At 39.3% G+C, this 24,769-nt stretch overlaps 1 protein-coding gene across 1 annotated transcript in view; it reads left to right on the top strand.

Annotated features, from left to right (window-relative positions):
- The first annotated feature begins 698 nt into the window (after positions 1 to 698).
- The window catches only part of ACVR2A (activin A receptor type 2A), a 50,654-nt gene continuing 26,583 nt past the window's right edge, over positions 699 to 24,769 (top strand). The window contains exon 1 of the mRNA XM_026040875.1: positions 699 to 1,442. Within this exon, the coding sequence (XP_025896660.1) occupies positions 1,388 to 1,442 (55 nt within the window). The 5' untranslated portion in view covers positions 699 to 1,387. The remainder of the gene's footprint in view (positions 1,443 to 24,769) is intronic.

The following is a 24,769-nucleotide window of genomic DNA, read 5'->3' as shown; positions in this document are numbered from 1 at the left end:
CTGCGGCTCTCCTTTTCCCTTCTGCTGAACCGAGCAAGAGCTGGGGCGAGTGCGAGACCGCCTAGGCTCTCCGCGCAGCGGCAGCGGGGCGGGTAGAGGCGCGGAAAGAGGAGGAAAACAGCAACAACAACAACAGAAAGAGAGATGTGTCCGTGAGGAGTTTGGACAGGAGTGCATATATATATATATTTAACGTGTGTGTATATATACATCCAGGAGAAGAGGCACGAGCGGGAGAGAGGAGCCCGCCGCCCGTGCCGCGAGCGCTGCTGCCTCCCCTCGCGTGCCGGTCGCTGCCCGCAGCCTCTGCACTGCCAAAGAAGCGGATTTCCCCCAAAACAGCAGCCCTGCGAGGAAGGATCCACCACCGAGCCTCCCTCCATCACCCTCCTACCCAGCGCTGGATACTGCTTTTTAAATTTTTTTTTTTTCAGTCACTCTTCAGTGCTTTAAATACCAAATAGAGCCCCTTGGAGGAGGGGGAGGCGGGGGGAGGGCGCCGATCTCCTAAAAGAATCGGAAATTTGAAAATCTGACTTGGATCCGCGAGCACGGACAAGGCAAAGGCTCCTGGAGACGGGAGCGACGGGGAAATGTGCAGCTCGCGTTGACTCGCAGGAGCAGGACTGGAGATTCACCACCTTTGAGGAGGTTGGAGGCTTATTTGTTATCAAACTGTTGTTTCTCCCCCCCCCCCCCTTTTTTTTTCCTTTTCTGGGTTACACTAAATCCCTCAGCATTATTAAAGAAGTGTCGCCCACGTTTAGCTAGCTGGTCGCTTTCTTTTTAAGGTAGTTTTGCTAAAGGAACTGACAAAACTTCTTATCCTTCCCTTCATCAAAGGCTGGTGACGCTTGAAGCTCAAGTGGGACTGTATTTTTTTTTTTTCCCAAACACTACATGTTGCATAGTGGGAGCGAGGACGAAAATCCGGTGTTTACTAATCCCAGCGCGGCTCCCCGATACTGAGCACCCACGAGGGATGTGCTGCCAAGGTTGATGTGGAAAAAAGCTAGAGCGTGTGCTGAGACTTTGCTTTCCTGAAGCAGCCAGCGGCTTCATCGTGGACTTTTTTTAGTGGATTCGTAACATGCTTTTATGAATTAAATTTTGCCACCGTTTGTACAGAAGCCAAATGACACGTGTGTTTTGAAACTCAGTTCCAAATATATCCATCCCTGGGCCCGGATTCTTGCTGCAAAGAGCCGGACAGAGATCGTCAGTGTCTAAATAAATCTGATTTTACTATTTTGTGAACATTGTGCTCCTCAGCAGTGTTGGTGCAGATTGCTTCAGTGCTGTTCAGCAGAAAGGGGGATTTTCCAGCTTGCAGGACCCAGGAAACTGGATACTTTAAGTCACTTAAATGTTTTAACAGCATTGGAAAATGGGAGCTGCTACTAAGTTGGCGTTTGCTGTTTTTCTTATCTCGTGTTCTTCAGGTAAGACCTACTTTTGTCACTTTAAACGTAGGGGTTCCCACTTGAAAGCTTAAGGTAACTCTGTTCATTAGTATGAATTAGGATAAATCTCCTTTTCGGATTACTGATGTTTGGGGATGACAGTGATTGAAGGCAGGAGCTGCTTGATTGTTACTCGTAAAAATTAGTCAGGATGATCAGTTGGAGTGCGTGCAGCCCTTGTGTTTCAGAGAAAATAGGTAAAACACGTGTAGGAATTTGATCAGCTAATGTCATAGGTGATGATATTAGCATGTTTTGTGTCTTTAAAATACGAATAACTAAGCTTGAATGTTCTTAACTTCATTGAGATCTCATGTTTTGGGGTCTTGAATTCCCCAGCTTCAGTGAAGCTTTGTTAGTTCAGCGCAATTATTGCCACGAAAGCTGGTCCTATGCCACCGGGAAGGGGTGAGTGTGTGGATGTACACGCAGAATTAAGTGCAAAAGTGAAGTTGAGTTCAGAGTAATTCTTAAGGCTGTGTGTTTTGCTGTATCTCCCTTGTAGTACATCACTATCTTGTAATACAAAAGTGTGTTATTTTTATCTCGAAAGCAACGAAAGTTCAGTTTCTAATGCTAGCTCTTAGTCATGAGAAACAAGTGTAGTGTGAGAATATCCCCATGCTTGTTTTGTGGGGGGAAATTGTTATGAGAGCAACCAGTGGTTGGATGGACTGTGATACATTTCAGCTTGAAGCTCCATCGGCTTTACAAAAAGCTATTGTGAGCTCCTAATCCCAAGCTATGTAACGCTTAAAACTTGTTTATGTATTTCTGAATGCATCTAGAGCCCTCTCTGTGTGTTTATGTTTTTAGCTTTCTCATACAGTGTGCAAAGATGAACTCCTTTATCTGTGTGAGAATTTTGACTGCTGCTTTTCAGGGTGTAATTGTAACCTGTATGAGGGAGCAACTAGATCTGTATAACACACAATGTCTTTAAAAATTCAGAGTTATACTGTGCAGGATTTTGCTGAACAGTACGTTTTCTTGTGGTTAGTAAATGGATAGTCTAGTCTTGTGTCTGTAGCATTATTGATCAATTCCGTGTGGGCTAAATGTGCTGTGAAATGGCGATCGCTGCCAGAAATTAACCAAGAACCTCCTGCCTCTTTTAATCAGAGATACACCAGGGCAGGCTAGGGGCTTGTTTCCCCCCCCCCCCCCCCCTTGGTGCTCCATCTAGGCTTTGCAAAAAACCTCATGATTACTTTTGACAATTTTGCCTTACACTAGAAGGCATGTCTTTCATCTTGACCTCCTACCTTGTTTTGAAGTTACTCGAAAGACCTTGCTCTTAATTCAGGAATATTTTCATGGGAAACTTTGGTTTTTTTGTTTTTGTTTTGCTTTCCCCCCCCCCTCACTGTCAGTCTTTGGAAGACTAAGTGCCATCTGTTCTTGGTGTATGTCTTTCTGTTTTATGTCTTTCTATCGAGATCTTTTTGCTTTGAGCACCGAACAGTCATCATATTGCTTAAAATTTCTTTTCAGTAAGGAAGATAGGCAATTTCAGCAAGAGCAGTCTTTTCTTCAGCCTTCTTTCTCTTCTTGGTAGATAAAAAAAAAAAAAAAAAAAAAAAATGTTTTACTTCTAATTTCACAAGGTGAGAAGTCTTAACTAAGTAGACAAAAGAACTGGCTAATTTTGGGACAGCTTACATTGGTCACTTTGTTTTAGTGGTTATTCCACTATTAAAGATGAATTAATCCAGTATTTAGTAACTATTAAACCATTTTCTACCCTCATATTTAGAATAAGTGTCTGCTGTCCTATTGGAGGTATAAAAATTAACAGAATTACAGTAAGCTTTTGCTTCTTATACTCAACTGTTAAGTTTCCAGCATGAAATAGGCGCATTTTGGTTCTTAGTATATCTTCACTGTGACTTGTGTAGGTTAATCATATCTGATGAACTTTTTCTAACATCATAGTCAGAAAAAGTCTTCTTTGGATTCTTCAGCCTGAGAAAAAGTCTGTCCAGTTTATTTAAGTATATTGGCCACCACCGAAGAAATCCTGGAGTTCGGGACATTTTCTCTTCTGTATTGTACAGTCTCCAGCCCTTTGTAGCATGTGTGGAGTGGGTATTATTCTTCTAATTTCATTTATTTATTTTTAATGTTTTGTATGCAGTCGTTTTCCACAACTGTTTACATAGCCAGCAATTACCTGAGCTCTTTAAAGAGGGGAAAATATTTTTGTTCTACATGGTGGCTGTGGAAGTGGTCTTTAGCTTGAAGGTGATTTTCTTTACTGTATATAAACCACTATTTGAAATGTGGTGAGTGCACTTCAAATGCATATCAACTTCCCAAGAATTCAGGTTTTATGGTGAGAAAGTGGAAATATCTCCGCTTTTTGACTGAGATTTGGAAAAAGTGAATGTGTGTCATGTTATTACACTTTATTTATTACTGTGTACATACGTGAATAAAATTTGATATAGGTTTGCACTCATTTATATCAATTTAAGAGAATGAGATGAACGTGTAGTATCTAAACATAGATATCCACCTATGTAATTTAAGATGTAGGAGTTACCAAAACATTAGATTGCCTTGCATCGGAATACTCAGTTGTAGATGCTATAGCTCATGGATGATTTTATTAAACTCTGCTTCTTCCAAACCATCTTTTTCTCCCCTCTCAGTTACTCACTGTGATTTTGGTACCTGCAAGGTTGTCATTGCAGTAGTTCTCTAGCAGTGTTTCTTACTGGAGACAAACTCACTACAAATGGTAAAACTTACTTAAGCACAATTCATGTTAAAAATCACTTACGCAAAAGGAAACCCAAAGGAAATGACATGTATGTCAAAAATGTCTTTATAGTTGACATAGTATTTTCACTCTGGATAAATTTCTACTCTTTGATTTTATTTTATTTTCCCCCTACCTCATCCCAATCATTAGGAGAAAACATATTTTATTTTTCAAGAATGGATGCAACTCCTGAAACTGTAAAACTGCAGCTTCAGAAACTGGAAGGTTGGATGTCCTGTGGGAATGGAGGAGGGCATGGTTTACTTCATTTCACTAGTACTTAACACTTCTGACCATCCTTCCTTTTTTTTTTTTTTTTTTTTTTTTTTACTTGGTAGCACTTGGAAAATCCTGTCAAAGGTTTGGAAGTAAAGTTTGAAATTGTCTCTGCTGGCATGTTCTCTACAAACAGCCCATGATTGTGGTTAAACTCTAATCACTTTACTGCACAGGCAGAGCAATAAAGCACTTAAGAGTTGGTACTACTTATACAATAAAATGCTTCCCAAGATTCTTTTTTTTCCTTTAGTAACAGTGTACATTTTTTTTCTTCTTCTTCCTGTTAACTTTATTATCTGTGGGAGATATCTCAATAGTCTTGACGTCGCTGTTCAGGGCAGGACTCGTAAACCTGCTTAATTTCTTTTTCAAGCATATATGCATTTACACACATGTGAATGTAATGTAACTCGCCAAGACTTATGGTTCCAAGTTGATGTTTTAACTTTGATTATAAATTGAGTCTTGTGAAGAATCTAGATAATCTGTTAATACTTAACAGTTACAAAACCTAAATGTTCTCAAAGATGGAAAAATACCTAAAATCATACTAATACTGTATTAGAAAATGTAGCCATAGTTCTCCTGGAACTCTGCTTGACAAGTATTTAATTGCAAATGCGGCTAGTATGGGTTTATTTCCCTGTCTGCCTTTCAAACACAAGTCATTTTTTTCCTAGAAAAAAGCTTATAGCAACTTTGTCTTCAAATGCCAGAAGCTGTGCAAGCTTTTCAATGTGTGAAGTGGAAAAAATGTTTGTTGCTATATGAGGATTGCAAGCAGATGATTAATGCTATAGTGAATACCAATTTTCATTTGTTTTTAACGGTTAGTACTTGAAAGTAATTTTCCACCCCCCCCCCCATAGAATTTGGGGGTGAAAGCCTTTGTGACAGCTCCTGTCCATTTGCAGATGAGGAGAGTAAAAAGGTTGCTTTTCCTCTTAACTGGAAAGGTTCTGTTTTGCCATGTCTCATGGTGTTCCTAGGTAGAAGAAAAGATTAACGCTGTTTTTAATTCTTGGTGATTCTCTTTTCTACCCCTGCTTTTACTATTAACGCTTCTGTTTTAGATGATGACTGGCTTTTAATTCTGAAAACTTACTTCTCTTTGCATTTGGAATTCGATTCTCTCAGAAATCATCATTATGAAGTTTATACATTTGACTTCTGGATGTGTTATAAGATAATAGTAATTCTTTCTTTGCAGAAAAATGAGATGGACAGTACATGCAAAAATAGTCTTGTGGAGAACTGAATTCAGAGCTAAGATACAGCAAGTCCTAGGTATTTATGCTTGGAAATCACGTGGAAAATAACTCTTCTGAAATGGGGTGTAAAAAGGTAGAAATTGATGAGGAATCTGATGGTAGAAAGGACTTTTGGTGGAGGGTAGATGCATTTCCACCACTTAATTAACAGAAGCAGATTAATGCAAATATCTGCTCTAGCTGGTTGGTAAAATACATGGTCTGTTAGCTATCTGATGTTCCTGAAAATGAGAACTCTTAAAAAAGATCAAGAAAATTACGGATTTTACAGCCAAGTTCTTGTGTGATGAAATCTTAATGTGTTTTTGTTGCCTTGGTGCTTAACACTCAGCACATCTTATTTCCCTTTATTTCCATATGGAAATTGAAATGTTATTGGATGCAAGTGACTTTATGTGGCAACTCTTATTTTCTCTCCCTTACAATATCTGTGTGGCTTTTTTTCCCCCTTAGAAACAGTTTGTGACTACAGTGCCAAGCAGCAGAAAATATTTAGGCATAATCCCACAGAAAATGAATATTTACTGCCATATTGTTTACACTGCTTAGCTTTGTGGCTAAGAATCCCAAACTTACGTTAGCTGCACCAAGGATTTGAATTGCCGGTGGAGAAGGATTTATTCACCACAATAAATACTGTGAAGGCACCCTTCTTTTATAGTTTCACAGTAAGGTAGCTCCTGATGAGAAAGGTCAAAAATCATAGCTTAGTTGTGAATTTCCTAGTTAGGGCTGTAACTGGAAGCAAATGATCTACCTAGAAAAAGACAGATGATTTGCTTACTAACCGATGGTTTAAGTCTTGGATAATGTGGTTGGAAGGTTTGGAAAAACACTTGGAAATGTGGGAAGCATCTGTGGGAAGATTACCTGTTCGTACACCTGGAACAGCTGAAGGGAGCAAGTGTTGTTAGAGTGGGTATTGGATGTATGAAATATGTCTTTCTAATCTTCTCTACGTAGATACTCTCACAAAACACTGAATTACGTGATAGAATAGCTGCTCAGTGAAAGATGTGTGATTTTCTTTTTTTATTATTGTTTTTTTTTCTTCCTGCCTAGCTCCTGTTCCACAGTTCTCCCAATTTAATCCCATTTTCTGACTCTTTGTCAAAGAAAGATGTGCAGAATGTCTGTAGCTCTCTGGAGCTTTCTCTGTCATGATCCTTTTAATGAACTGTGCCAGTGTGGCTTTCGGGCAGAAACTTCATTATGGAGAAAAAGAGCAAGTGACATTCTTCCTATTGTACTGGTGCCAGCCAAGGTCTGAATGACAGCTGTGTAACCAAAAAGCCTGGTGACTTTACAACGTGCCCATGGGAAGAACAGGAACAATTCTGTGTGCTGACAATTCAGCATTCCTTTTTGTTGCTGTTTTTGAGGGCAAACTAAGTATTGCTGAGGTCTTAAAGCTTACTAAAATACTAATATTCTGTGGGTATTTATGGTTAACCTGGTGTGAGATAATTCAATCGGGATGATGAGTCAGTCCAAAATTATTATTATTATTATTATTATTATTATTTAAATGTTATACTTGAGTTATTCACTTTGAAAGCTTGTAGTGACTATTGCACCACATTGACTTGTGAGTGAATATGTCCTTCCTGTGATGCTCGGCATCTTTAGTTGGCAAGAAGGCTTAGTATTGTTCAAGTAATTTATGTCTGAATATCACCTTCTGAGATTTTATTCTACTAAGATACCATGGATGCTTTTCATTTTAGCGATTTGTTTGAAGCTGTATTTAGGTGACAGTACAACTGAAAATACTGAAATAAGCATTTAATTAAAAGGCAAGCCAAACAAACTCTAAAGAAGAATCAACATTTTGTGGGTGGTAGATCTTATCTAAAATGAAGCTGCAGACTTTTCAAATTTTTTTTGTTCCCCAAACTTTGGGGAAATCATTAACTAAGCTGCAAACGCAAAAATACAGCGTTATTTCTTTAGAGTCAGGAGATAGGTACTGCCTGATTTAGCTTCGTTCTGTGCCTCCATAAAGTCATTTTCACATTTGAGAAGACTCTACTGTCTTTAAAATTATGACAGTGAACAAGCAGTATTTTACTCTTCTGATTCTTACAGCACAGCTTAAAACTTACACCTGAATGACTCTGTAAAGCCTGAGTGCATACAAAGGTCTTGTTTTCAGAAAATGTCTGTATAATTGTTTTAAAAAGTGAGAATAAAATCTTTCTTGCTTTAGAATTTGTTGCTTTTCTATAGCACAGATCAGCATATTAGTCAGGCTTTAGTTTCCTGCATTTTCCATTTCAAAGTGGAATGCACTCAGTGCGTTATCATTTCATCAGAAAGGGTTAATTTTTTTAACAAAGATTGCCAAGTTAATTGGTGGACTGAGGTTTTTAAGTTAATTGAGTATATCCATCATTTTTAGAAATGGAAAAGATGGTCGTTTAAGACATTGCTTCTGGAAGATACTAATTTTTTTTTTTTTTTTTTTTTGGTGAACATAAATCATTGTGCAGTTTTTACTCCTGAAAACACTGACGTGGGGGGAAAACAAATTGATGGTTTGAATAGAATTCACTGTAGACTTGAAGAAGCTGCTGGAGATGATTTGTGCTCATTTCTAAGTTAGTGGTTTGTCTTTTTTTGGCTGTTCCTAGAATTCTTAGTAAAATGAGGCCACAAAGTGAACATGAATACCGCTTAACAGCACCTTCCCTGACACAGTTTTAGCCTGTGCCAGTTGGTGTCTGGTGAGATGGCACACGGCTTTGAGGGCAGCACAGTCCCAGCTTTCCTTTCAGGACATGTGTACCTTCACTGTGCTGTGAATGCTGATTTACATTGCATCATGACTTCTCCTTTGCATTTTTAGGGACATTCAAACTGAAAATTATCCGTATTCCCAAAATAGCAGTAATTCCAGTTTTGGGGCTGGAATAACATAATACAGAGCCATAAAGAGGTCAGTGGTCAAGAGCTGTGTGGAATGGATGTGGTCAGGCCATGATGCTTAAGGCTTCCTCAGTGCTCCCGACCAGTCCTTTGCTCTGTGTAGATGGAGCCTTTCAGGAAAAGATACTTGCCTAGAGTTATTTTTATTTTAGAAAATCATTGTAAGCTTTTAGTAACATTTTACTAACATTTGTAAACTTTTCAGCAACAGTGTTACTGAATAGAAACAGTATCTTCTTTTTGGAAGCTACCTTTTGATATTTTAAGGTTCTAAATTTATTTGGGTCATTGGGCAGTCATCTACTCCAGCCTTACACTCTAAGCAAATTCAGCAATGAATTTGGACCAGGGTTCTGTCCACTCAGATTGAAACTGTCCAGGGGCAGAGCAACATTATTATTATTGAAAAGTTTAAATAAAAGTGTTATACTTTTCTCCCCTACGCAGAGATAGAACCGTCCCCTTCCCTTGCTGCGCATGTCAGCAAAGAGCCTGGCTCTGCCGTTTCAGTAGTTGTCCCTTAAGACCTGGAAGGCCCCTAGTAGGAATCCTCTCTCCACCACCCATAGCCTTCTCTTCTGCAGGCTCCCCCAGCTCTCCTAAGCTGCCTGAACCAGCCCCTGTCCATCGTTGTGGCCCCTGGACCTGCTCAGGTTCTTCAGCGTGTTTCTTGTGCCGGGAAGCCGCGTGCTGGGCTTGCACTGTTGCACAACGTGCTGTGTCCAAGGATGCTGCGTTTGTCCTTGCTGAACTCGTGAGGTTCCTGTTGGCCCAATGCTATAGCCCATCTGGGCTCCCCTGGGTGGCAGCCCTCACACCGGTGTCATCTGCAGACCTGCTGAGGTGCCTTCAGCCTGCAGGTCATTGATAAAGGCATTAAAAGGCGTGTGTCCTGTGATAGAGCCTTGAGGGACTCTGCTGCTCTTGCTGCATTTCTTATTTGAGCGGTTCTGTTCCGCACACATGCTGACTATGCTTTGACCAGCATAGCTGATGTTATTTTTAATGTTTTCTCAGTAGTTTTTTTGGTTCTGTTTGTTTGCATGCAGGCCTGTGATTGGCAATTCTTTGCAACTGCAACCGTAAAAGCATGACTCTTTTCAGGTTCAGAATTCTTATCTAGATAACATTAATTCTAGTTTTTAAGTACTGCCTAAATAATCAGAGTGATCTTTATTCTGTCAGTTGCACTTTGAGTATGTGGATTGCTTTGATGTCGGTATCAGTATTTATTTATACATTTAAGTGTGCATTTAAACCACTTCATTCACTGTGATATCCAGTCATTTTATTGAGCCCTTTAAGATTAAAAAAAAAAAAAAAAGACTTCTAGGAATTCTGGGGAAGGTCCAAACAAATAGTGAAGTGATTTAATTTCTTTGTTTAGTTATATTAAGTGTATGAGACAAAATTAAACATAGCAGGAAATAGCTGTTAATTGTATAAATTTTTGGTAGCGTTTGTCAGTAGAGGGTGCAGATGGCTTTCTCCAGCTTGTTACAACTGCATAATGGATTTTTTTTCTTTAAATATTTTCATATTCCAGGATTGAAAAATTTAGATTGTTACAGTTGCTTTATTTTTTAAGTAGCAAATAGCTGCTTAAATTTCTATACCTTTTATAATAAATCTTTTTTCCATGCCTTTATAAAGGTACTTCACAGTAAGAAGAAGTATAGAGAAGGCCACCAGTTAAATGTTTTGGTTTTAGTTCTCTGATCCTTATTTTGGGAAGAGTCTATTCTGCAAATTACCCCTACTGATAGTTATATTTCATTAAATATAACAAAAACTCTGTTAAGAGTAGTCTTAAATGGCTTTTAAAAATAAAAATTCTGCAAGTTTTATTAAAAAAAGATTATATTTTTAACTTCAACTTCTTGGCATTCACTAGGAGAAAAAAGCTAAGTCTCAACTAACCTTCCTGCTCCAGAATGGTATAAATCCATACCCACATCTTAATTAGTTTATGTACCATATATGTACTAAGACCAAGATTTAGAAATACAAATAGTTTGCAAGAAGCTTGTTTAAAATCTTGATTTTTTTTTATTTCCTCCCTGCCTTTCTGTCTTCTCCCCAGATAAAACAACAACCCCAAACTCATTAGACAGTAATGTGGAGTGACTCCCTAATAGTTTAGGGAAAGAAAAAAAAAAAGTCCAAAGAAATCTTGACAATTCGAATAAAGTCATCTATTCATTTGGAAAAGTATTAAATTACATTAATTGAAGGCTGCTTAAAAAAAAAAAAAAAAAACCACCCCGCACACACACTTCTGAAAGTGCTTGGGTCCCACTTTTTCTCCTAGTAGAATTCAGTGCCTTAGTCTTGAAAAGCCTTGATGGGCTCTAATGTGTGAATTTTGATGGGAGAGGATGTTACTATAGGAGTGTGTGAGAACAGAAGTTCTCCAATTCTTAGAGTTGGGGTGGGCAATCATTATCAAACTTTAGAATTTGGTTAAATGTCTTTAGCAAAAGGAAGGAAGGAAAAGGAGGAAAAGGTTGCCTAATGGAGTGGGCTGAGCTTTTGGTGCCATGGAAATTTTCCACAACCTTGTTAGAAGCTTTTGCTGAAGTACTTCTTATTCATGTTAATATACTCTTAATAATCTTTTTTTCTCCAGTATATAGTAATATTGTAATAATTCATAAAATATAAATATTTTGGCATTGGAAGTGCTTTCCTTGCTAGCAAAGGCAAGGAATGGTTGTCATGATATCTGTGTAGAAAATCTCTCTGTGTTTTTCACTTCAGCATACACATCTTGGTCAGACTGTGAAGTTTCTTTCAACAAGTAATGTACAGCACATCAACTCAGCCTCTTGCATCTTATCTGAGTGCTAGCAGTTTTCAATATGCGAGAGAAGAGGCGGGTGACAAGTACGCACTTTTCACATATGTAAGGGTAAAAATGTGTGCTTGAATTTGTTTTTTCATAGGTTTTCAGGATATTTACATGCTCACAGAGGGGAGCTGCAGGGGCTGTATGAACTTGAAACTGTTCTTCTCACTGTCTTCCTTTGAGCCCAAGTCGGCCTTAACCTTTGTCGAAGGGAGAAGTTTGTTTGCAAAATTAATGCTTGTTTGGGAAACCCGCTGTTCAAGAATGGACTGACATATTCACCATGCAGTAGGTTGCAGCCTTTACTGAGGGGAGGGAAAAAAAAAAAAAAGCCATTCAGTAATAGAGTATGACTTCAAAAACAAACCCAGCAAAGTGCCTCTTTCTTATTTGTTCATCCAGTAGCTCAACCTGGAGAATGAGCTTCCACCGCTCCTCCAAAAGGGTCCTTAGAGGAGTTTCTATTGTTAAAGGTGATGGCTGTTATTTCTGAAAATAGTCCTTCATCAAAGTTTGACCTTCTCCAGTCAAAATTAGTTCTTTCTTTTCATTATGATGACAAGTCCTGTTTCTCTGTGGTAAGAAGTGTCTCCTTCTCCCAAGCACCTTTGAAGGGTGTTTACTTAAAATTTCTGTTATATGGCACTTTCAGATTGCATTTCTTGCTTTAAGCTAGATTCTATATTTGACACAGGATGAGAACTTTACAAATGATACCTAATGAAAAGTGTTACTTCAAAACATCCTGTCAGTGTTGGCATCTTGTAGTCCTGTCAGCTTTGTATATGACAAGGCGTACAAGAAAAGACTGCTTGGAGGGCTGGGAGACTTGCAGTTCCTCTCCTCTATATCCTCTTCCTCCCCCACATACCCAATTTAGGGTGAAGTTACACTTCACTGTCAGTTGAACCCTCCCAAACACCAGCCCTCATGGCTGTCTGGCATAGTGCTGGGCTGATTCAATTTGCTAAACCAACAAAAGAAACTTGGAAGAAATGCAGGGAGCTTTCTGCAAGTGGTATGAAATGAGGACAAGGGGGAAAAGATGAGAGGAGCTTGGAACGACATGGGTGGGACGAGGGCTTGCAGTGAGTCTCTGTAAATTGACCTAGGAAGTGAAATATCAAGGCGAAATGACACAGCACGGCTGATGTATAGAGCTGTTCCTTATTCATGTTAATCAAGAAAGGAAATAGTGGATATAAGGAAATAAGGATAGTGACCTCTATCCTTAAAAAGAATCGCTTTTCGGAGTGGATTTGAGGGTCTCATCGCTCCCCTTTTTATCCTTCAGCATCTTTGTTTCACTGCTGCAGACCTGCTCTTCTTCCTGTAGACGTATGAGAAGGAGCAGAGAATGGCAGTGAAAAATGTTCTCAGTCATCCTTTACTTACTCTACCCCTTTTTCCATTGCAAGCTCTTGAATAATGCATGGGAGAATGCCTAACTGCCAACCAGAAAGGTCCAAATTCCATATTTCTACAGAGCATTTTATAAACTGGTGAAGCTGGAATCTGAGTCAAACCAGTGGATGATAAAATTTTCTTGGCTCTGGGTTTGCTGGTCATAGGCTGAGGTAGGAAGTGAAGAGATTCAGACTAATACAGTGAACCATCAAATCAAGTTATCCTCCAAGTTTAAGGAAACACTTCAGAAAGCCTGTTTTGCACATGACTATAAATGTATCTGATTTGTGGTACGTAAGTCTGAGACAATGTAGCTTCCAGCAGAAAGAGAATCAATCTTGATATTTCTGCATAAATAAAGAACCTAAGAGAAGGATCAAAGATTCATAAGGGTTTGAATGTTACATCCCCATTGACTCTAGAACATAATAAAGTATATTAAAGATATGTGTATATATAAAAGAAGGTAGGTGTCAGTCTCTGGTCAAGGAAACTTTTACTCTGAGAAGCGGTTCATGAGAGTCTGCAATTCCCTGACTTGTCTCTAAAACTCTAGTCTTGCTTCTCTGTAGCAGGACAGAAGAGTGAGTCACCCTTGGTGTCCTGCCACTGATTGACCACATATCTGTGGACTGTGTTGAGTAGCTGTAGATAATCATTACCCTTTGAAAAACAAAAATAAAAAGTTTTTCTTCCACTCATTTCAAAAGGCTCTAGTTGAGAAGAGTGGCTCTTCTGTTGAGCTTAGTGATTCAGCTTTTTATGCATTGTTTCAGTACTTGTGCACTACTGTAGAAGAAATGGGCATGATACAAGATCTGTGAAGCTTTAATATTCTTCTGGACCACCAGTAGTATTTATTGCTGAGTTAGTTCCTTGCTTTCAGCGGGAAGAGTGCTTCCTCTTTCAGGAGCGTCTGGCAGCAGGAGCCCTTCAACTACAGTTTAGGATTTCTCTTGCTCTCCAAGATGCTCCAGTACAACTTTGGAAAGGTAGTTTTTCTAAGCATGTGGCAGCGTAATGGGATTTGCTGGCTATCTCGAGGAAAATACAACATTAATAATGCATCAGCTTCTTAATACCTGGAGAGGCTTCCTTTTGCTATTAAGGAAATGCATTCTCTTAGATTTAAAAATACATTTTTATCCATACCAAAATTAGAGATGAATATGTATGTAACTAATTCTAAGGTAAATTTAAAAAGCTTTATCTCTTTAGTTTTCATTTTTCTTGCCGTAAAAGTGTCCTTAGAATTCCAAACATCAGATAGAAGAATTTAGCTTTCAAGCCTCACTCTCTTTTAAATCATGTCAAAAACTTGAAATTAACTGCCTTTTATGCAGGAACTTGGTACGTGCCAAATCACTGCCTTTGGGGCTTGGTGCCTTGGTAGCTTCTCCTTCGCTCCTACTCAGCCTTCTGGCTGCCTGCCTCACCTTAAATCTGGTCAAGTGATCAATGAAGCTGCTTGAGACAAAAAAGCACATTTACAGGCATGTGTGATTAAACTGTAGAACTCTATGTTTTGAAACGTAATGTGAATGCGTCCAAATTGAATGAATTCACAGAGGATGGTTGTCTTGGATGCACTTAAACCTGGTGTGGATGAAACCTCCACCTCAACTAATTCTTGATGGCTAAAGACTTCTACTAAAAGCTTGTGGTTAAACCTCAAATTGTTCTCTGATACTTTTGAAACGTTGTCCTCCAAATAATGTTCCTAGTGGAGATGAGGCAGGCCTATTGTTTTTATTCATGGTGCTCATACAAAGTTTTCACCATAATATCAAAATCTTTGCAGCAGTTAATGAAAAATAGTTATATGCCTATTTTCTCATGCCTTCCTGAGCGAGGAAAGTTCAAGCATTAGTTTTAGCACTTCGGAGTTGTTGTACATACATCTTTGAGATGTCAACAGTAAAGAAATACTCCTTGCATTCAAGATGCACTGTCATTTCACTCAGGCTTGTGTTTAACTACTGACTCCTGCTAGGAAGCGAGCTGAGATGGTTTCCACTGCCTTCCTTGGGCTGCACCAAGCGATTGTGTGGCTAGGGAGGGAGCTGCATCAGCATTTATAATCCTGTGCAAAGTTCACTTTGCTTCCATTTGCCGTATGTTTTTGAAGAGTTAAAGCTCCTAATGTAGTTGTGACTCCATAGCTGTTTCTTTTGCACACTTCTGAGAGCAGGTAAGCTCAAAGGCATGAAGGGCTTCTGAAGGTAAAAGTATGACAAGTGTCATTTAAATTCATGATGCCAGGTTCAAAGGAAGTGCTGGGTAGTTAATTTGTTTCTATGAGTGTGTATTACCCAAGACAGGGTCAATGTCCAAGTTATCCTCAGACTCTCCAGGTTTGGAGCGTGCTGTGCCAGTATATTCAAAAGAACATGCTTCTTGCTCAAGCTTTTTTATTCTCCGTGACTTCAGTAATCGTGGCAGCAGAATGCCCTGCAAATGGATATAGGCTAATAGTGAATTTTTGCTAGGTAGATTTGGAGTGCTTTGGAACTATCTGCTGCTGCCTTATCGTGAATGTTGCTAGTGCTAAATAGATGAGAGCCTGTTCATGTATAATAATAGAGCTGGTGATTTGTGCTTCTACATCCAAGTGTAGGTATCTTCACCTCCTTCCTTTACGTGGTAGTCTTGTTTTGCAGAGCACTATGAAACCAAAAACTAAGGACGATTACTTAGTGTTGACCTCATTATGTTATTATGTATGATCTATATAGAGAGATTTCTCTGCCTCCATCTGCAATGGGAGGAATATTATTTTTAAGGAATTTTGTGAGAAAGTGACGTTATTCCGAGCAGCCTTGTAGCTTCTACCATGACTTGAACTATAGATTTGGAGCTACTGCTGAATTTTTGCCTGCAGGGGAAATTCAGGAAAGGAGCACATTAATGGATGGAATTATAACCTAAACGCCTTTTTGGTAATCTTTCGAGTAGAGCGACTGAGGAAAAAAAAATGTTCCAACTCTAAGTGTCTCATATTCCAGTAATTTCTTGCAAATGATCTTGGAGACATTGTAGTGGACAACCTGTCTGTCAGGTGATTCCGGAGGTAAACTATTGGGGCACAGCAACTGTCTTTTCCTTTATATTTATGTGTTTTCTTTTATTCCTTTATAGATATGTACATATTGGAGAGCTCAGTGTCATCTGCTTATGAGGGGGAGTATGTTTCAAGCGTGGTGAAGGAGTCCTGCTCAAGACTTTCATTAGCGTGGCACTTAGTGTTTTAATCACTAGATTTAGGACTGTTATCTGTCAAATTAGGAAAGATTTCTTTTTTTAATGATGTGACAGCATTGATGTTCTGTTTTTCACTGTTTGGTCTGCATTTTGCTTTTACTTGAGTAAGAAAAATAGAGTCAAAATCATATCCTACAGCATCATGAGGATTTCAAGTCAGGAAATGTCCTTTTCTTAATACTTATAAGTGTTAAGAAATTACTAGAAGAGTAATTTCTAGTCGTCGAGGCTGTACTTTGTTTGTAGTGGTGTTTTCTTCTGTCGGGCACATCCTTGTTTCGTATATTCTCTTATAGAGGCTTCTGGATACCTTTATTTCAAAACTTGCACTGCCCCAGTGTGACTTCTCTTAGGCTGCCCATTTAATTCCTTGCTCCACACAAAAAGCAGAAGAGCAATCGCTGCCCTCAAGGGAGGCTGCACTTGCTGTGCAAAATGCACATCCGTAAGTCTGAGAAACAGCAGCTCTTTCCTGCTGAGCTGCTTCGCAGGGAAGGATGGTGCTCACTTCGCGTGTCCGTGGACTGTTTTAATGAAGAGTCTCCCTCTTTTCCAAAAGGCAAAGCTCCCTTTCCAGAGCTCTGCTTGTAACAGAGCCTAGGTCTGTGGGAAGAGGTATATGGCCAAGGGAGCAACAATCTGAAGGTGATGTGGGCTGTTTGTTAGGTTCTTAGGTGGAACTTTTATCAAGTATTTGTGTAATCATCCTGACATGAGAAAAAGGAGCAGAGATTAACAATTTAAGTTTGTATAGTAGAATATAGCAGTGTATGTTTCATATAATAGAAATTCACATAAATTATTTTTTTCTTTGCTAGGTACAAAAGAAAAATATTCAGTTTAGTTTTAATCATTCAGTGAAGTTTAATTAAAATTTGTCATAATACAAACTCTTACAACCCATACCAGTTCCAAATTTTTAAAGATAAATAGCCAAGCTCTGAGAAAATCTCTGCACTTTTTTTGGTACTTAAAATTTCCTGCCCAACTTGAATACTTTAACCTGGAATACTCAGGGGAATCCGTCAGAGAGATCATGTGAGCAACAGAGCAGAAGCGATTGCCCTGGCTCAGCACTGCTAGCGTCCAACTTAAACATCAAAAGCACCCTGTGTTTTGCGCTGACTCCTGGCATGTGCCACCCTAACTGCTTTTCTTTGATGCTTTTTGTCACTGGCCCTCTGCCCTGGCAGCTCAGCAGGAGATTCCTACTCATCCTTTCTTCCAGAGGAAGTAAAGAAATTACAGGATACCAGGGCATTTCTCGGAGCCCCCGATTTTCCACAGGTCTAGGTGTCCCAAAATGCACTTTTGTTAAACTGCCTGTTCTAGAAGGTTAAAAATCTGTTGTCAGCAGGGCTGGAGGTAGAGGATGCTTGAAATAGAACAGGAGCAAATGAACTCCAGAAATACTGCAGAGCCTCAGGATGCTCCTTCTCCTGCACGTGCCGGATGCACAGGAGGGCAGTGCTGACTATTTCAGTGTGAGACTGTGGTGTTTTGGCTTCAGTGAGGTTCTTGCTGAAAAACGTCCCTTTTGAAGCTCCAACTTTGAAAACTACTTAGGCAATTTGGGAAGGATTCAGAAAAAAAGACTCGCAGGAAGGATGATGATGTCTGCAAATTTTCTAGTGTTTCTAAGAGAATTCTTAGTCTCACAATCCACTTAAGAAATGAGATGTGAAGGGGTTTTCCGACATTAGAAATGTTAAGTATAAATAATTGAAAAGTTAGTATATCCAATAAATGTAAACAAGTTGTAATTACATACAGGTCATATTTTAAATTGTAAACTAAAACATTTAGATTTTGTATAAGAATCATAGATTTTGAAATGCTTGCTGTACTTCCACAGAGTTTGTGGGATGTGATATAGTGTTAAAAAGTTGTTTGATGCAGGATTTACTGGGTTTAGTTGCTTGTTTTGTGGTGATGATTTTGTTGTTAGTATTTCCCAGCTGTTGCCACAGATTTATGAACTGATGGAGTTTTTGGTGGGTAGGTTTCTCCCAGCCTTCTGTTGAGGGATAGATCACATTTTATGCTCCAAACAGTTTGCATTTACATAATTAAGTTGCACAGTGACCTACTAAACTAAAGGAAAATTTTCAAGTAGTTCTGATAATCTCTTAGGCCTTATTTCTCATGACAAATGCTACAGATCAGGGAGGGATATTACAAATAAGGTAGGGAGTGTGAGGAAATTTCAGCATAAGAAACTGTTTTGTGTAATATAATTTTAATAAAAGCAGTTAAATGATTTCCATCCTATACTAAGAACGCAAAAATAAGTGTTGTTGCTCAGTGAGATTCCATGCTGATACTTCCTTCTGTCCCATATCCTTCACTCAAGGAACTACGTAAGCATAGGTAAAATTAACCTAGCATTTTTCAAAATCAGGATAATAGCTTTCTAATCAATGATAAATATCTAATTTAAAGATAATTAAAATACTTGTCATAGATACACATATGATTTTTAAGTAAAAGTTGTTTCTCCTTGCTTGGGAGGTGATAAGCTTGTGGACTAAATGTGATTAATGATCTTTGCAGATGTTGCTTTTATGTGCTTAGGCTTTGAGAAGCGGAGCAGTCTAGACTGTCTGTCTGCCTTCTCCTGCAGCTTTGATCTTGATTAAAACTGGTTGTGTTGCATTTATCACCTTGCTCTTCTGAACCTCACAAGCTGTCTTTGCTGTTCTTATATGTATGTCTGTTTATATAGGAAGATACCAGATATCTTCTCTGAATACTGTAAAAATTACCCATTTGGATATTCCTGTCAACTAGCAATAACCAGGTGTTTTCTCTCTTGAGAGCCTTAAAGCTATAATTTGACTTAAAATACAGACAAAAGTGCACTAAAACTGTACAAAAAGTACAACTGGAAATGTTTTTCTGAGGTGCAGCAAAAAAAAAAATAGATTTTCACTTTATTGAGTGAAGATTGTGTAGGGCCAGTTTGAAAACTTGTTTTCTTGGGAAGTTTTAAATGAAAGAAATCCTTTTGATACTAATAAATTATATGATCGTTCCTTCAGTAAAATACATTTTGGGTAGTTCCATTAAATATTAAAACAGATGGGTTCTTATTTTTATTATATCTTCTACTGTTGCTACTAAGTGCATTGCATAATTCTGTTAGCAGAATTGTGTCTGCAGAGTGTTTGATTTGCAGCTTCTAGACCCCAGTGGTGTCTTAAATCCAAGGCAGGGAGCAGGGCCCATTACAGTATGTTCTTCAAGTCATTTGAATAATATCTTCAAGCTAGATATTTTACATCTGTAAAAGACACAACCTGAGAAAACATATCTGGATAATAAACAATTCTTGATTCAGATGTAGCTCCTGTGAGTCTGCTTTGGGGCAGTTAGTTGTGCCTTACTCTGTCCTTTGCCTTTTGTTTCTGTTTGTTGTTACACAACACTCAAACTGTTTTGGTTTTGTTGTAGCATCCACAGTGATGCAGGGGGCTTGTTTTAATTCGGTAGCAAAAGCAGTATTTTGGCATTAGAGCGTGGTTAGTGCTGTGGAGATCTGTGACATGGATGTGGACTGGGGTCGTAGCTTTGCACTTGGTAACTTGGGAGGGCTCTGTCTGTCCAGCATTCGTGGTCACTTATGTTCCATTAAAGACGGTGGCTGGACAGCAGGGAGGAGCCTGTTTGGCTCCGATTTGCTGCTGCTTTTGCTCAGCTAGACCTCTTCTTGAGAGCCCTTAGCTCCTCTAGGAGCAAAAGGACATCCTCAGCTAGGTCAATATCCTGTAGTACAAGTTACAAGAAAGCAGGAAGGAAGGAGAGAAGCAATAAGTGCAGGGAGCCACGTTGGAAGTAAAGTTTGGAGGCACTCAAGGAAAGTGGGAAATAGAGCCCCTCATCGTCCCAAGCCAGTTGGGAGCTGCTGGAAATAAGAAATTCCTATGTGCCCAGATGGACCCATGTGGATCTGTCACAACTCGGGAATCCCAGAACAGTGTTGAAATGAGATTAGTTGCAGTTAACGTAGCAATGGGGGGAAAATAACTAAAATACAAGATTTGAATTCAAGCCTCAAACAGCAAACGTGAGCACTCGCCATTCCAAAACCATTACCCAGGGCTCGTCAGTCCCCTGCCTGGACCAGAGTTGCCGTTTTTGGCACATCAAAAACATATGTATGTGCTTTTGTAGTTGAGAACCGTTTGGGCCTCCCTTATACCTTTCCTTCAACGTACAGACCTTCATTTCCTGAGAGTAATTGCTTAGGAAAATTTTGGTGGATAATCCTAATACTCTGAATTAATTCAAATATATTGAAATGATAACACTTAAGAATTTTATACAAACCTCTGACGAATGAATTCTTTCTTGCAAGGTTAAATGAAGCAGACCTGGCTTGTTTGAACACTTGCTTTCTCTAAGGCAAATTTTCATTGATTTGCATACTGTAAACATCTTTGGTTTAGAGTTAGTTTGCCATAGTCTAGATAAACAGGGTATATTGTACCAAAAATCATTTTGTTTATATCCTTTTGCTAGAACCAGCCCATAAAAGTAAGATTTTAGTGCAGTTCTGAATACTTTTCATAAGAAACTTGGAGGAAAATGTGGACTTAGGTTGTGTTGACTTCAGTTTTACTATGTGTGCGTGGTTCATCTTAATGGAAATTGACTTTGAAGTCTTAGTTATTAAATGTTTAGATGTTTAAAACATTCTTTCATTATCTTCATACCTGAAGGTAATTCCAGGAATAATCTTGAATTTCTAGAAGATGGTTTTGGTGAGATGCTTTAGACTGAAGGCAAATGAATAGTTTTTGGTTTTCATATATAATCATAAATAGGAAGAATTTTTTTACTCTAGTTAGATTTTTTCCTACTTTATTTTATGTGGATAGATTATATATATATATATGTTATAGTTTATTGAGCCATGATATTTCAAGATTATTGTGCTTTCCTTGGTTCATACTGAACATCAAAAACTCCTAGAAAGACTTTTTTTAGGGGGAAAAAAAAAGAAAAAAAGTAGGCTATTTGTAAGTACTTGTATGCGGGTAGGGCAAGTAAAAGCTGTTGTCTTGCACCACTTTTTTACTGATTTGATTCTCATGTTAATTAGTGATTTATTCAAGACAACTGTTGTAACAGTTAATGCACTTAACCGTGCTAATAAAAAACACTGCGACTGTCCCATGTGTAGCATGTTCTTAAGTCCCTTTTACACAATTCCATTATAGAGCACAAGTACAGATTCAAAATAAGTGTTTTAAATATTTCCCTTAGTTGGCTGTTTTTGAATCTTTACTGACAAATACAATGTAATGAGATGATTAAGTTTTAGCATGTGGCATCCTGAGTTTAAAAAACTAATTTTAGTATTGAAATACTTCGTTTTTAGGTATGTTTTTCTATTTCTATTTTTTTTTCATATTCAATTAGCAATAGTATCAAAAACGATGCAATGGGGAGCAGAAAATTGTTTCATAGGGGTCCGTAAAAATTTACAAAAATGGAGTGGAGGCATAGCCTAATCCTAGGATATGTTAGGAGATTGTTATGTTGTGCCACTGCTTTTTTTCGTTCTGATGTGAATCTCAAATCTCCTGAAGTTCTTGATAATCTACCAATCACTTAGATCCAAACTTATTCTACATTTTATAAAAAGGCATAGTAATAGTGAAAATTCAGTTAATTTTCGCTTCCTAAAGCCAGCCTCTGCTTGATGTAATGTCTTCAGAGCATGGTTAGGGGAAGAGAGGGGTTGAAAGTAGTAAAGGTACTTAGTTTGTGGGTATTACATCAGATGAAAACATTACATTAATCAAAACACTGTAAGTTAGCTGGGCTCTAGATTTCCCTTTTCTCTAGAAAATATTTCCCAGACTGGATAGTTGCAACTTGTCTGTGCTCTTTTCTTCATCGCTCATTCAGCGCTCAGACCTTTCCAGCTGCAGGTGAGTCCTGTGGTTCACAGGCAGCCTGGTTGCAGTGCAGGTTTGGTGTTCCTGTAGCTGCATGCAGTACTGCACTTGGAGCTCGTATCCAGGGGCACCTACCCAGAGAGCCTGTACCCAAACCCAGAGAGGTGCGAAGGAGTCCACTAGGAGCTTGAAAACAAGAAGAGTGGGGGAAAAAGGGCTTATCAACAGCATTCTTGTCCGTAAAAATATGGACTGGTTCCAGCTCTGTGAGTGGGAACATTCACGTAATCATCGGATTCAACTTCGGATGCAATGAGCAAAGCTATGCAGTCTGCTGGAAAAGGCAGGGCAAGTGACAGCCCGGTTAGCTGAAAGCCCAGGGCTAGTTTTGCTGGATTATTTTTTGTTGTTATTTTTTAATATGCTCAATACTGATTTTGGAACAAAAAGTAAAAAACAAATTTTAAATTCTTTGTAAATACAGAGAAGTTTTGGAACTTTGTAAAACAAGACAAAAATAGAAGTGGAATTAAACTGCTAAAGCAAAATTCAAGGTTATGCAACTTTTGCTTTAGGAAGAAGGTTCAGCAGTCAAAAGCACATTAACATTTTTATGATGCTAGGTATTTACTCGGATGCGTAATGCTGGAGTTTGACAGTTGTTTAACTCCAGTGGCTGAAGGAAGGGATTACTGCCATCTATTTGTGCCAGTTCAGCTTTTTGTGAGGCTCTCCAGCATAGTCTGCTTTTTTTTCGCTTGCACCATAACTTAGAAATGCATTTCAGAAAGTGGTCTGGCATTATAATGTGAAAAGCACGAGCTACTAATGCGATTTGGCCATGATGCACACAATCCTACAGCGCCTTTGAAGAGGCATTTCCTAGAGACTGAAAACAATGTTGATACCCTAGAAGAATCCTCAAATTTCACCTCAAAAACTGCATGTGCTTCTGGCCAGCCTGGTCAAGAAGGGTGAGCTGGGAACGGAGCGTGTCGAGCTCGCTGTTGTGGCAAGGCTGGAGGAGAAGCTCCCAGGAGAGAGGCCGTGCAAGCCCGGGATAGAAGTGGAGTGTGATGATGCTCCATAAATATGTTGCAGAGCTGAATTCAGAGCTCCCAGCTCAGCTGAGTGGGTGCCCAATTACAGGCTTAAGCTACCATTTCTGAGCCCCACCTTTCTCCACACACATCATTCCATGTGCCCTGTCCCGTGTGCAAGGCAATCACTGCTCCATGAGCACAGCTCTGGCTCCTCTGTGCTTCAGAGGGTTCACCCAGGCAAGGGCAGCTGTAAATTGCCTGCTTCTGCTGGTTACTGCACAGATGCTCATTAGCCAGGAGCTGCTGCTGCCTGGGTAAGGCCAAACAAACAGCTTAGCAGCCTTTACGTCTACTGGGTTGGTTTCGGGCAAAAGGGCTGACCCTCTTGGGGAAAAGAGAGGGAGGGATGCACTGGTATTACCTTTAGGCTGGAAATGGAGTTGTAACTGCCGAAAAAGGAAAGTTCATATACCGTAGTGAAGCTTGCTCAGTGTGTCTTTAATATAATATATAGTTCTGTATGAATAAGCCAACTTCTATTTGTGCAGTTTGAGAGTGAACGTGAAGGAGAAACTTTGTATGTCTCATTACATAGACTGGCACAATGTTGAAACTGAGTATATTCAACAGAGTTCTGCAAGACATTAAGTGCACAGTATAGAAAAACTTGTAGAACACTTTTATTAATATCATCTATCTTATGACTTAAGCAGGTAAGGGAAGTTGAAAAGCAGATACGATTCTTATAAGTAATGAATATGGTAGAGGTTCCCATCTATCTTTGAAGTTACAGGAATTTTTAACAGGCAGCCTTTTCTTTTGGGACTTGACATGTGTCATAGCTGGGGTGTTCTTCCAGTTCATCATAGCTCACAGAGAGCTTTAGAAACGGCAAGCTGGACACAGTATCACTTTGATCAGAAGTGTTTTAGTGAGTCATGGATGGGTGTTACCGAGTTACTGCTCTCAGCAGGTGGGAAGCGGATTAAAGCTGTTGGGCAGAGGCAGGATCCATGCAGGAGCCATCACGACTTTTCTGCAGGCCACTTCCCTCTTGCTCTACAGAAACCGGAGGTAACGTTTGTGCTCTATGCAGGCTGTGGGGAAGGTGGAAATTTGTTTGCGTTTCCAAGCTGTCGAGATAGTGTTTATTTCAAGGCGCATCCTTTTCCTTGTGCAACTCCGTTGAACATCAAAATGGCAGTTCTGCCAGTTGTGACCAAAAAGCACGAGAGCCACCCTTCGTTCGTGTCTTCATGCTCTAGCCTCGGTGGTTTGTTTAGGCTTCGGCCAGGGAGTGCTGCATTTTCCTTTGAGAGTTTGGGCCAGGGGCATCAGGAGACAGGTACCCTATTTGGAGACTCTCTCTGTGTTTCTAGCAGTGGTGCTGCAGTTTGGCCCTGTTATTGGTATGTTTTAGTCCAAGAATCTTGTAGAGTTTAAGTTTTTGGTGACTTCTGCTTCACCACACTTCGACGGACTGGTCTGGGGTGGTCGAACAGCCAGGAAATGTGGATGTAATCGCTCATCTCGCATTTCAGTGCTGTCCTGTGCATCTCTGGCTGAAGTAACTGCATCTCAATAGCATGAGCTGGA

Source organism: Nothoprocta perdicaria, unplaced genomic scaffold (assembly GCF_003342845.1).
Source record: "Nothoprocta perdicaria isolate Ctin4 unplaced genomic scaffold, notPer1 scaffold_27, whole genome shotgun sequence".
In the NCBI taxonomy this organism is placed as follows: Eukaryota; Metazoa; Chordata; class Aves; order Tinamiformes; family Tinamidae; genus Nothoprocta; species Nothoprocta perdicaria.
This window is presented reverse-complemented; position numbering and strand designations above follow the sequence as displayed.